The sequence below is a fragment of the Culex quinquefasciatus genome, chromosome 3 (genome assembly GCF_015732765.1).
Source record: "Culex quinquefasciatus strain JHB chromosome 3, VPISU_Cqui_1.0_pri_paternal, whole genome shotgun sequence".
Taxonomy (NCBI): domain Eukaryota; kingdom Metazoa; phylum Arthropoda; class Insecta; order Diptera; family Culicidae; genus Culex; species Culex quinquefasciatus.
Genome location: NC_051863.1, coordinates 181,802,503 through 181,817,173, shown reverse-complemented (window position 1 = coordinate 181,817,173; position 14,671 = coordinate 181,802,503). Strand labels below are relative to the sequence as shown.

General features: G+C 31.8%; 1 protein-coding gene across 2 annotated transcripts in view; it reads right to left on the bottom strand.

The window, feature by feature from the left end:
- LOC6040743 (glutamate receptor 1) overlaps positions 1-14,671 on the bottom strand; it is a 293,386-nt gene that overhangs the window by 132,513 nt on the left and 146,202 nt on the right. For both annotated transcript variants that reach the window (XM_038260942.1, XM_038260943.1), the window contains exon 2: positions 7,737-7,889. In XM_038260942.1, coding sequence (XP_038116870.1) covers positions 7,737-7,889 — 153 coding nt within the window. The remainder of the gene's footprint in view (positions 1-7,736; positions 7,890-14,671) is intronic.

The following is a 14,671-nucleotide window of genomic DNA, read 5'->3' as shown; positions in this document are numbered from 1 at the left end:
AAAATTCTTGAGCCTTTTTTGCGACTCGAAATTGCAGTTTAAAATGTTTACGAATCTTCATTCGCACTGAGTGATTTTTCAAAAGTTGCACAAACTTGTTGTTGAACTTGTTATTAGATTTTTTGAAGGTAAAAAAATAACTAATACATAATTTTTCATTCATGCAATATCGCATTTTTGCAATATGATAAATAACGTCACAAAAACAAAAACTTAAAGTTGATTTTTTCCTTCTTAAGGTCAATTATAAATGTTCATATTTAGCGGACACTAACTTCACAACGAATGCCTGATTTTTATTCCCAAAATATAATTTAATATGCAAAACACAAATGACTTATTGACATCAAAAAATGAAATTACCTCGATACAGATTAAAAAAAAACAAGATTATGAGTTTTGCTATGCTTGAGAGGGGATATGAAAATTAAACTTATCTTGAAAAGGTTTTCCTCTTAGAAATCATTAGTATTTCATTCCTGGTGTGTAACTGCTAAGAATGTTTCAAGGTTAATTTTGGGGTCTACATTTTTGGTTACTCTCAATTAAAGTTATTTGAATTTTGAAAAGCCAAAATTCACACTTTCGAACTTGAAAATCAAACATTGAACATCTCATGTTCTAAATAATTCGATTTAAAAACAATCTAATTAAATATTGATTTTGGTCGATATTTATAAGTATAAAATTTCCGGGAGCCTCGACCAAATTTCCCGGGAATCGAGAGGTCCAAAAATGGCCGATTTCCAGGGATTTTTTTTCCAGGGAATTCCCGCTCGACACCCTCTATAAAAAAGATATAAATACATGGTAGTCCTTATCAATACATACAACTTTGCTGAAAACACCAAATTGATAATAAAATTCCTTCAAATGATACAAATTATTGCATTTTCACAAATCACTTTTGTATGGAGCTGCCAAATTTGTATGGAAAATCATATGGACAAACTAATGATGCAAAATGGCTTCTTTGCCGGATTAAAAAAAAACAAAAAAATAAAATGGAAGAGAAATGGGAAATACCTATTTTGTAGAGAATTGCTTAGTTGAGAATACCAATTTGTTTAAGATTCCAAAATTACCTTTACACAAAGTTACTCGTAACAAAAAGGATTTGTTTTTGGCTGCAAGAAGAAAAAAATAACCAAGAACCTTAATCGTTATTCGTACTTGACCTTGGCACGTATGCTAAAAGCCATTTCCGCTAAATAACAGTGCTTCAGCTAAATCCCGTGGAACGCCGCGCTGATTTTAAGAGCACCACCATCCTCTTGCTTTGAAAGCCAAACTCATAATTGTACAGTTTTGTTCACGCCAAGCACTCCAGCGAGTTTTTATTTCATAAAGGACTAACATGTACACCGCTGAAGTACGCGCTCTGGTACCTCAGTTCCAAGCGATTACATTCGCCAAGTTCAACCGTTTTGCACAACACGTGCAGCACTTTCACCCGTAGCCCACACTTTTCCACTCATTTTCTTCCCCCAAAAGAGAACATAATTATGAGCCAGCGGAAAATAGCAGGGGGACTGAGTGCACATATTTTGGGGCGACATTAAAAATTAAGCACCAGCGCCAGAAAGTACACACCGAGATCATTATCAACCCACACACACACAGAGTCACCGTCACACGTGATGAAGTCCAGCCCACGTGTGGTTGTTTGTATCCCTCGAGGCGAGGGGGTGCCACTCGGTTGTGTTGTTTTTGTTGTTCTTGTTGTTATGATTCGGTGCGATAATGTTTATGCTCGTTTAATGAGTATGCTCGTTTTTGTACCGCGAACAGTTTTGGGTGTGATGTTTTATTTGCGATTTCTGCGCTCAAATTTTTGGCTGCTGGAGCATGTTTTTAAAGTAAATTTATTTAAAATTTGACAGTTTAGTTCAGTGAAGTCTTCATCAGAGCAAAAAATAAATAAATAGCCAAAACCAACACAATCACTCCTTCAGCAAATGCAAATTTGCCATTTTATTTCAAGCAACCCTCCTTCCCCTTCCAGCTTCTTGGCTAGCCGGAGAAGTGTCCTTCCCAAGTCTCGGCCACCGGTGTCTGCTCCGATGCAGACATCATAACTCTCCAACGTGACGAGCTTTTCCTTTTTGCTTCGGAACACGTCAAACGAGGAAGAACTTTTATTTAAAATGAACTTGTTTGAGCTTCTCATTTAAATGAAGCGGAATAAATAACGAGATTGTACCGGCAGCAAGGGCAATTTATTAAAATCATTTCTTGAAGCATTTTCCCACTTTGTTCTCTGACTTTGTTTGCTGAAGTCACTATGCAAAGTTGGTTGAAATCAAAATTCATCAACTGCATGACTTGAGATGCTCCCCTCCTTTTGGTCTTAATTTGCTGTACATCATATCTGTTGAGCAAGATGAGTGCACCTGTTTCGTACAAAAGAATCAAGGAAAAAAAAAGGTTCTCAACATTCCCACCAGTGAAGTAGTTTCCCACAGAGCAGCGCATCCGTGGCAATTAGTTGAAGCTTTTCATCCACGGTGCTCAAGCTCAGAAGCATCTTTCGCCGCATCGCAGCGTATGTGAACCTGCCACGTGGAAATATTCACTCTCCCTAGCATGATGCGAAAGAGAGCACTCCAAACTAGCTTCATCATACACAAACAACAAAACTGAACTAGACAGCTTTGCCGGCGGAGCACTTAGAAAAGTGCCTACTTTGTTTGAACAAACTTGTGCCTCAACGTTCGGGGTGCGGTGCAGCTCAAGTTCAATCCGAAAATCCGAAAGCATATAATAGTACGAAAATAGGTACACTCTGGGTCGAAAATAGGTACACCTCTCGCTGTACTTACGCAAGATGCCTATAGTTTTACGATCTAATACGAAGGAGGAGAAGGTTTATCTGCAGACCTTGGCCGTAAAAGGGTCTGCACCCCGCAAACGAGTGCTTTTTCACGCCACTTTTCCTTGCAGAACTATTGTTTTCCCTGCTGTTTGCGCACTCTGTACCATACCAAACATCGGGGGTTGCTATATTGTTGATGGAAGATAAATGTGTGTTATTTCTTGGTTCTTTTGATTACGGACATTGCAGCTAGGAAAAGTTACGCACGGCACAAAAAAAACTTTTCTATTTGATTTTTATTTTGAAAATGAAAATGGAAAAAGGCAATTCAAGTAAAAAGTACTAATAAAATTCAATACATTTTTTCAGTGTGCTAGATCACAGAAACCAACATCCTTTAAATCTATGATTAGTTTTGGCCACTTATTCCACTGCAAGTAATGGTGCCGTTTCACTTCTACTTAATGGACCATTCGTTTTGTCTTTTTGGATTTTTACTCCGAGGTAGATTCGTTCCACTCAAATAGGATTGAAGATATTATTTTTGCCAAAAAATAACACAAAAATGTATTATTTTGGCACAATTATGAACAGAAAAGTGTATAAAAAAACGACGAAACAACATTAAACTCCTTGATAGATATTTTTTATTTGAAAAAAGGATTGATTTAACTTTGTGAAATTTTCCAGTCAAAATTGTCAAAATTGTCAAAATTGTCAAAATTGTCAAAATTGTCAAAATTGTCAAAATTGTCAAAATTGTCAAAATTGTCAAAATTGTCAAAATTGTCAAAATTGTCAAAATTGTCAAAATTGTCAAAATTGTCAAAATTGTCAAAATTGTCAAAATTGTCAAAATTGTCAAAATTGTCAAAATTGTCAAAATTGTCAAAATTGTCAAAATTGTCAAAATTGTCAAAATTGTCAAAATTGTCAAAATTGTCAAAATTGTCAAAATTGTCAAAATTGTCAAAATTGTCAAAATTGTCAAAATTGTCAAAATTGCCAAAATTGTCAAAATTGTCAAAATTGTCAAAATTGTCAAAATTGTCAAAATTGTCAAAATTGTCAAAATTGTCAAAATTGTCAAAATTGTCAAAATTGTCAAAATTGTCAAAATTGTCAAAATTGTCAAAATTGTCAAAATTGTCAAAATTGTCAAAATTGTCAAAATTGTCAAAATTGTCAAAATTGTCAAAATTGTCAAAATTGTCAAAATTGTAAAATTGTAAAATTGTAAAATTGTAAAAATTGTCAAAATTGTCAAAATTGTCAAAATTGTCAAAATTGTCAAAATTGTCAAAATTGTCAAAATTGTCAAAATTGTCAAAATTGTCAAAATTGTCAAAATTGTCAAAATTGTCAAAATTGTCAAAATTGTCAAAATTGTCAAAATTGTCAAAATTGTCAAAATTGTCAAAATTGTCAAAATTGTCAAAATTGTCAAAATTGTCAAAATTGTCAAAATTGTCAAAATTGTCAAAATTGTCAAAATTGTCAAAATTGTCAAAATTGTCAAAATTGTCAAAATTGTCAAAATTGTCAAAATTGTCAAAATTGTCAAAATTGTCAAAATTGTCAAAATTGTCAAAATTGTCAAAATTGTCAAAATTGTCAAAATTGTCAAAATTGTCAAAATTGTCAAAATTGTCAAAATTGTCAAAATTGTCAAAATTGTCAAAATTGTCAAAATTGTCAAAATTGTTAAAATTGTCAAAATTGTCAAATTTGTCAAAATTGTCAAAATTGTCAAAATTGTCAAAATTGTCAAAATTGTCAAAATTGTCAAAATTGTCAAAATTGTCAAAATTGTCAAAATTGTCAAAATTGTCAAAATTGTCAAAATTGTCAAAATTGTCAAAATTGCCAAAATTGTCAAAATTGTCAAAATTGTCAAAATTGTCAAAATTGTCAAAATTGTCAAAATTGTCAAAATTGTCAAAATTGTCAAAATTGTCAAAATTGTCAAAATTGTCAAAATTGTCAAAATTGTCAAAATTGTCAAAATTGTCAAAATTGTCAAAATTGTCAAAATTGTCAAAATTGTCAAAATTGTCAAAATTGTCAAAATTGTCAAAATTGTAAAATTGTAAAATTGTAAAATTGTAAAATTGTCAAAATTGTCAAAATTGTCAAAATTGTCAAAATTGTCAAAATTGTCAAAATTGTCAAAATTGTCAAAATTGTCAAAATTGTCAAAATTGTCAAAATTGTCAAAATTGTCAAAATTGTCAAAATTGTCAAAATTGTCAAAATTGTCAAAATTGTCAAAATTGTCAAAATTGTCAAAATTGTCAAAATTGTCAAAATTGTCAAAATTGTCAAAATTGTCAAAATTGTCAAAATTGTCAAAATTGTCAAAATTGTCAAAATTGTCAAAATTGTCAAAATTGTCAAAATTGTCAAAATTGTCAAAATTGTCAAAATTGTCAAAATTGTCAAAATTGTCAAAATTGTCAAAATTGTCAAAATTGTCAAAATTGTCAAAATTGTCAAAATTGTCAAAATTGTCAAAATTGTCAAAATTGTCAAAATTGTCAAAATTGTTAAAATTGTCAAAATTGTCAAATTTGTCAAAATTGTCAAAATTGTCAAAATTGTCAAAATTGTCAAAATTGTCAAAATTGTTAAAATTGTCAAAATTGTCAAATTTGTCAAAATTGTCAAAATTGTCAAAATTGTCAAAATTGTCAAAATTGTCAAAATTGACAAAATTGACAAAATTGTCAAAATTGTCAAAATTGTCAAAATTGTCAAAATTGTCAAAATTGACAAAATTGACAAAATTGTCAAAATTGTCAAAATTGTCAAAATTGTCAAAATTGTCAAAATTGTCAAAATTGTCAAAATTGTCAAAATTGTCAAAATTGTCAAAATTGTCAAAATTGTCAAAATTGTCAAAATTGTCAAAATTGTCAAAATTGTCAAAATTGTCAAAATTGTCAAAATTGTCAAAATTGTCAAAATTGTCAAAATTGTCAAAATTGTCAAAATTGTCAAAATTGTCAAAATTGTCAAAATTGTCAAAATTGTCAAAATTGTCAAAATTGTCAAAATTGTCAAAATTGTCAAAATTGTCAAAATTGTCAAAATTGTCAAAGTTGTCAAAGTTGTCAAAGTTGTCAAAATTGTCAAAATTGTCAAAATTGTCAAAATTGTCAAAATTGTCAAAATTGTCAAAATTGTCAAAATTGTCAAAATTGTCAAAATTGTCAAAATTGTCAAAATTGTCAAAATTGTCAAAATTGTCAAAATTGTCAAAATTGTCAAAATTGTCAAAATTGTCAAAATTGTCAAAATTGTCAAAATTGTCAAAATTGTCAAAATTGTCAAAATTGTCAAAATTGTCAAAATTGTCAAAATTGTCAAAATTGTCAAAATTGTCAAAATTGTCAAAATTGTCAAAATTGTCAAAATTGTCAAAATTGTCAAAATTGTCAAAATTGTCAAAATTGTCAAAATTGTCAAAATTGTCAAAATTGTCAAAATTGTCAAAATTGTCAAAATTGTCAAAATTGTCAAAATTGTCAAAATTGTCAAAATTGTCAAAATTGTCAAAATTGTCAAAATTGTCAAAATTGTCAAAATTGTCAAAATTGTCAAAATTGTCAAAATTGTCAAAATTGTCAAAATTGTCAAAATTGTCAAAATTGTCTAAATTGTCAAAATTGTCAAAATTGTCAAAATTGTCAAAATTGTCTAAATTGTCAAAATTGTCAAAATTGTCAAAATTGTCAAAATTACAATTACAATTGTCAAAATTGTCAAAATTGTCAAAATTGTCAAAATTGTCAAAATTGTCAAAATTGTCAAAATTGTCAAAATTGTCAAAATTGTCAAAATTGTCAAAATTGTCAAAATTGTCAAAATTGTCAAAATTGTCAAAATTGTCAAAATTGTCAAAATTGTCAAAATTGTCAAAATTGTCAAAATTGTCAAAATTGTCAAAATTGTCAAAATTGTCAAAATTGTCAAAATTGTCAAAATTGTCAAAACTGTCCAAATTGTCAAAATTGTCAAATTTTCTTTTTTTCTTTGTATTCTTTATTTTAGCAGATGGGAAATTTAAATATTTACAAATATCAGACAAAATTTGAATTTTCGAAAATATATTACAAAATAACTGTTTTCAAGTCTCTTATTATCCTTAATTCGAGATAAAATGTGAATCTAGCAAAGCTCGAAAATGCTTTCTCAACAGCTTCTGCATAACATAATACTGAACAATATAAATCAGCGCTTCAACCGCTGAACAAACAACATACGATATGAGGGTGGGTATCCTTTCAAACAAACCATGCTTACAATTCAAAATGTTTAGCTTGTTTTGTTTCGACACGCCATCATAACCACCACCACCTTCACTATCAAGGTAAACAGAATATTCCGCTTGACCACGTTTCAGTTGATCCCGTGGATTTCTGTTTGCTTTACATTAGTTCTGGATCATTGTCCTGCTAAATTTGTGTACACTTTGAATAAAAAAATAATATTTTTAAATTTATTTTATGTGTTTTTAATATTTGGGACCGTCTCATATTTTTTCAACCTTATTTAAACTGAAAAATAAAGATAAATTATTTTTTACTGTTCCTTAATTTAACAATGCCCTGACCTACCGTGTGCATCTGACTGGCAGCACTTTTAACCCCATCCAAATTAGTGGGCTCATTTACATATATACTAACTATACCGTCATAATCATTCGGTGCAGTTTCCTGTCCATCAGTGCCAATAATTGCATCCTGGTTTACAGTTAAAACATGGGCGTCAATTGTTTGAACTTTGTTAACATTTCCTCTCGCCGTCCAACCTCTTGGATAAACAAACTGAACCGATTATGAAGGATTCGTGGGGTGAAATTGATTCTCGAAAAAAAAAAAAATCCTCAAACAATAAAAACAAAATTAATTTTACTCACTTAGCCGTGACAGCTTGAACGCGTCGGCCGTGTTGATGACGTCCACGTAGGCCTGCAGCTCGAACCGGCGCGAGGACACGTTCAGGTTGTGGTTCAGCATGGCGAATTTGAACGCCGACTGGATCTCGTCCGTGCCCTGCTCGAAGATGGCCCCTGTAAGTAAAAAGTAAAAAAAAACGAAAGATGTGTCAAAAATAGAAGTTCAGTTTCTGGAAAACGAGCTTGCCCGTCTTCAACCCGATAATTTTCGTCTCAAATTACGACGCGCAAAAGTTTCACCCATAACTCGTGCCCCCTCGCAAACACATGTTGAGCCAGTCTGTCAGTCACACGTGGTGAAAATTACACCCACACCCACGTGCAAACACAAGTTGGCCAACTTTCGCAAGAGTTTTCCGAAAATGGGCCGGCCCAGTTTCACCCTTTCTCGTCGTATTTAATTTTCATCCCAAAGTTAATTATTTATAATCACGTTCGGAGGAAAATTATCTCTTCATTGCAGACTTGGCCACGCAAACCAACACTCTCAACACTCTCTCATTCCTTTGAAAGGGGGCCGAAAGGGGTTGGGGGCAGAGCTTCAAAGTGGCCACAGCTTCCGAAAGGGCGTCTTTGGTCTGCAGAGTGGGCCATGGCGGGAGCCATATTCACGCCAAGCTGATGAGTGGATCAAAAAGTGAATTAAAATTAATTAAAATTTTGCCCGCACACTGACAGAGCCAGAAGCTAACCAATTTGAATATGTTTTAGAGCGTTTCGCATAGTGGAGAGAAGACAGTTGAGTGTCTGACGTCTGAAATGAATGTTCTAAATGTGTATAACTTGATTAGTTTCTAAAACACACGTTGCATGATGCATGCCAACGAGCAACATTTATGAAATTGAATCTCAGATGATTTCTTCAGATGATTTGTTAACTTTCCAATCACAGTTTTGGGCAAAAATGTTAGCCATTTTCCACAGTTTTAGGCTGACAAAAAGCAGCAAAAACTTTAACTTTAATTCAGTTTGTTGTACAATCTTCAAAAAAAAAAAAAAAAACATTTTCAGTTAAAAAAATACAGTGCCATAAATATTGACATTCAAAATCCACTACGTTTCGTTTAGTTAGAGCGTCCAATTTCCCGGGGTTACAGAATTCCCGGGAAACGGGAAATTTTTAACAAATTTCCCAGAAAAACACCAACATTTCTGAGTACATTTGAAATTTTATCGAAAATCGAAAATTGACTGCCTGTAAAAAAATATGACTTTAAGAACCTAACAAATTTTCTAAATTTATAAATTTATAAAAAATAATCATTGCTTTTTTTTTTGTTGAGAAGTATATTTTTTCTAATCACAGTGTTTGGACAGAGAGTAAAATATCCATGCTTCAAAACCATAAAACTGCATCAGATTTGGTTGAATATTACCAATTTCATTAAATAAAAAGTGAAATTCACGAAAATTTCTGGATTTAATACCTTTTCAAACGAGGAACACCGCCTACAGAGTTTTTTTTTTGAAATAAAAAAAATCAAATTATTCACTCTACAGCATTACATGGTTACATGGGCCAAACATTTATTTTTAGCCCTTTTGAAATGTTAGTCTAGATACCAAAATAAAAAAAAATGAAAAAGATCATAAAATTTTACAAATGTTTCATTTTTTAAAATTGAACATCGGACCATTAGTTGCTCAGACTTGAAAAACATAAGTTTTTTTTTTGTTTTTTTTTTTCATTTATTCGCTGAATTTAAGCAACCAGGAGCCAATCTTCAATGTCATTGGGATTTTTTCAGCTGAAATTTAAATTTAAGTTACCATATTTTGAGAATGATACCCTTAATGAAAAAATATTTAAAGGGTAATTCTCTACCAACTCACACGAAATCGGGAAAAGTTGCCCCGACCCCTCTTCGATTTGCGTGAAACTTTGTCCTAAGGGGTAACTTTTGTCCCTGATCACGAATCCGAGGTCCGTTTTTGATATCTCGTGACGGAGGGGCGGTACGACCCTTCCATTTTGAACATGCGAAAAAGAGGTGTTTTTCAATAATTTGCAGCCTGAAACGGTGATGAGATAGAAATTTGGTGTCAAAGGGACTTTTATGTAAAATTAGACGCCCGATTTGATGGCGTACTCAGAATTCCGAAAAAACGTATTTTTCATCGAAAAAAACACTAAAAAAGTTTAAAAAATTCTCCCGTTTTCCGTTACTCGACTGTAAAAAATTTTGGAACATGTCATTTTATGGGAAATTTAATGTACTTTTCGAATCTACATTGTCCCAGAAGGGTCATTTTTTCATTTAGAACAAAATTTTTCATTTTAAAATTTCGTGTTTTTTTCTAACTTTGCAGGGTTATTTTTTAAGAGTGTAACAATGTTCTACAAAGTTATAGAGCAGACAATTACAAAAATTTTGATATATAGACATAAGGGGTCTGCTTATAAACATCACGAGTTATCGCGATTTTACGAAAAAAAGTTTTGAAAAAGTTACTTTTTGCGTTTCTCTTTGTTTCGTCGTCCGTGTCTGTCGCGGGTGACCATGAACGGCCATGATCGATGACGACCAACTTTTTCAAAACTTTTCTTCGTAAAATCGCGATAACTCGTGATGTTTATAAGCAAACCCCTTATGTCTATATTTCAAAATTTTTGTAATTGTCTGTTCTACAACTTTGTTGAACATTGTTACACTCTAAAAAATAACCCTGCAAAGTTAGAAAAAACACGAAATTTTAAAATGAAAATTTTTGTTCTAAATGAAAAAATGACCCTTCTGGGACAATGTAGATTCGAAAAGTACATTAAATTTCCCATAAAATGACATGTTCCAAAATTTTACAGTCGAGTAACGAAAAATGGGAGAATTTTTAAAACATTTTAGTGTTTTTTTCGATGAAAAATACGTTTTTTCGGAATTCTGAGTACGCCATCAAATCGGGCGTCTAATTTTACATAAAAGTCCCTTTGACACCAAATTTCTATCTCATCACCGTTTCAGGCTGCAAATGATTGAAAAACACCTCTTTTTTCGCATGTTCAAAAATGGAAGGGATCGTACCGCCCCTCCGTCACGAGATATCAAAAAACGGACCTCGGATTCGTGATCAGGGACAAAAGTTACCCCTTAGGACAAAGTTTCACGCAAATCGAAGAGGGGTCGGGGCAACTGCTGTGTGAGTTGGCGGGGAATTACCCAAAGTACTTTTCTAAGCAAACAATATTCCATACTGAAGTCCAATTTTATTTCTCACTGATATTTTTTTCAAAAATATAAAGGTTGTAAACTATAAAATTATCGAGGCTCGAAAACGATAACGATAGTTTTATCTTTATCGTCGGAACAATACCTCATTTTTAAAATCTTTCTAAAATCGATTTATTCAACCAAATCATCTACAATTTTCAATGCTTTCGCTAAGAATATATTTTTTTAAATCTAGTAGGGAGTTTCAAAGTTAAATATGTACTCAAAATTGTCCACAAAATAGAGTTTTTTCAAAAGAACTCAAATTTCCAAATTTTAAAATAAGAATTTTTAAAAATTTACCAAATTTCACTTCGTTTGATTCCCATTAAAAATAATAAAAATTTGAATATTTTCGAAACAATATTATATTTTGAAGAAAATATTACTATTTGACAAAAATACTTTAATAAAGAGAAAAAATATCATAAAAATTGTTTTGTTTGATACCCATATTTCAAATGTAGTATTTTGCAAATTCTGAAAATTTGAGTATTTTCGAAAAAAATCTGTAGTTTGTGAATATTTGAGTATTTGAAAAAAAAACTCTCATTATGCTTTATACAAAATTTCGCTTCGTTTGATACCCATATTGAAAATAAAGAAAATTTAAGTTTTTTACAAAAACTTTATTTTGAAAATTTTGAAAATTTGAGGAGTTTTGCAAAAATACGGTATTTTGTGAAAATTTTAGTATTTTACAAAAAATGCTTTAATAAAGTGAAAAACTTTCGCTTCGTTTGATACCCATATTGGAATTAAAAAAAAGTATTTTGAAAATTTTGAAAATATGAGTATTTTTGCAAAAGTACGGTATTTTGTGATAATTTTTGTATTTTACAAAAATACTTAACTATCGCTTCGTTTGATACCCATATTGCAAATAAAGAAAAGTAATTTGAAAATTTTAGTATTTTTGCAAAAGTACGGTATTTTGAGAAAATTTTATTATTTTTCAAAAATACTTTAGTTAAGTGAAAAAAAAAAACATAAAAAATTGTTTTGTTTGATGCCCATATTTCAAATGTAGTATTTTGCAAATTCTGAAAATTTAAGTATTTGCAAAAAAAAACTGTATTTTGAGAAAATTTTAGTATAAAAAATACTCTCATTATGCTTTCTACAAAATTTCGCTTCGTTTGATACCCATATTCAAAATTTGAAAATTTTCAAAATTTGAGGAGTTTTGCAAAAATACGGTATTTTGTGAAGATTTTAGTATTTTACAAAAATGTTTTAATAAAGTGAAAAACTTTCGCTTCGTTTGATACCCATGTTGGAAATACAAACAAGTTTTTTTTTAAAATTTTGAAAATTTTAGTATTTTTGCAAAAGTACGGTATTTTGTGATTTTTTTGTATTTTACAAAACAAACTTAAATAAAGTAAAAAAATCGTTTGGTATTGCATATTGCAAATTGCAAAAAAAAAAAAAAAACTGAAAATTTGAGTATTTTTGCTAAGGTACAGTATTTTGATTTTTTTTAGTATTTTACAAAAATATTTTAGTAAAGTGAAAAAAATTTGCTTCGTTATTGCAAATTAAAAAAAAAATATATTGAAATAAAAAAAATGTATTTTTGAAAAATACGGTATTTTTTGATAATTTTAGTATTTAAAAAAAACTAAACAAAAAGTGGACAGGTGCCTAATGCATTTTAAAACACTTTTTCCTTGCATATTGTTTGCGGCTTGTTTTTTTTTATCGACGATAGAATCCCTATGATAACGATAACCATTATCGTTTTATTCAGACGATTATTTTATCGCTTAACAACCTCGAAAAAAAATTTACCATTACCCGACGGCAAATGGCTCAAATGTTTTGCTTTTTTGTCCATATATTTTTTTTAAAGATTTTTATTTATTTTTTTAAGATTTTTATTTTTTTTCAACAAAAAAAAAATTTAAAATCGGCTTAAATAAAATTCGGAATTTGTCTTTGTATTTATCTATGAATAGTCTTCATTAATACCTACAAAATTGCCGAAGAGACCAAATCGAATTTAAAATTCATTCAAATGTTGTAAATTTTCGAATTCCAATTATTGGCTGTATATTTTTAAATTAAAAATGGATTTGAATTTGCTTTTTAACCATAGACTTAACAAGTGCTGGTCAACAAAAACCTAAACCACTTTATTTTTATTAGAAATTCAAATAACCGGTTCATGTTCAACTAAAAATCAAAACTCGTTCCGGATAAAAGTTCCTTCCATTGTTGAATAAAAATCACCCCCATAAAGTTGTAATCACCTCGCTATTCATGTTTATTTTGTTTCAAAACAAACACAGATGCCAAAAACTCACTCACCGTACACCCACAAACAAGTGATGTTATGCTCTGTTTACCGTGCAGTTTAACTTGAACGCACACACACACATCCACAGCGACAACTTTTATTTTTTCATCGACAAACTGCATTTTCCTATTGTGATTGTAGCAGCAGCAGCAGCTCTCGGAGTCTGCGATGTTTTCAGGGAAAACTTTCCCACCCCCCCGGGTTGGAAATCGTACAAAACTAGTGCCATAATTACAACCGTCCACACTCTGGAGAAATTACGAAAAAAAAACGAGGAGAACTCTGACAATATAAAACACTTCAGAAGCGTGCCCGGGCAGTGTTGCCAGTATTGTTTGCTAACTAGTGCAGCTGGGTTTCCCGGGACAACAACAACAGCAGCCGCAGTGGAAAAGTGAGATTTTGTTTACGACCTCTCGGAAAGTTAAACTTGGTAGAGGGTTCAGCCCTCAGCCGCTATTCCTTTCGATTCTGGGATGATCTAGTCACGATGAGGGGGGAACAAAACAGACAAGACTTTATCCTGCCGCTTACTTCACTGCCGTGCGATACATCCCTGCCAGCCAGGGCTGAAGTTTCGTCTCACAAAAGCTTCACATTGTGCAGCACTGTATCTACGAGGACGACGCTCTGGTTGGCATGTCCAATACGGTTCGCTTGGTGGTCGTTTCTCGACAAAAGCACATTGTTCTGAGCTGTACACACTGGATTTTACGATGCAAATCAGGTTGAGGTTGAGGGAGTTGCAGGCAGCAGCAGCAGCAGCAGAAGGTTTTTTGCAACAAAAAGTGACACGACAAGCAAAAAGCATGCTGGAAAGTTGTGCTTTATTTTGTTGACTGGGTTTTCGTAGGTGGGTGCGTTCACCGGTGTAAGTTACGAGGTAAAGGCCACTTTACGGGTCAATAAAAAGTAAGGTTTGGATGAAGCTGCTTGCCGGTTCGGAGATGGGCTAATTGCGCAGTTAAGGAGAAGTGCAATTACTGTTTGGTAATTGTTTTAGAGAAAATGAGACACAGGGAGCTTTTTTCGTGCAACAAAATGCAATCAAATTTCGAATTATGTTAAGCCTCAACTAAACAAATTGAATTATCCAAAATTCGATTATATGTACGTAAAAACATCCATTTCATTTCACCACATTCACCGGCTCGATGAAAAACGATGCAATTCGTTGCTCTCCTGGGAGATTACGTGAGCCCGGGGAAAAGTCTAGGAGATATTTTCCACAACAAAACATTTGAACCGTTGAGCGTGGGTCGTATATTGTCAACAACAAACTGAAAAATAGATTGCAAACTTTTGAAGTACACGTACAGTTCAACACGGAGCCATAAGTCTTTCCAATGTAATGCACAGAACAAAATCGTAGTCCCGGATTGCAGCAC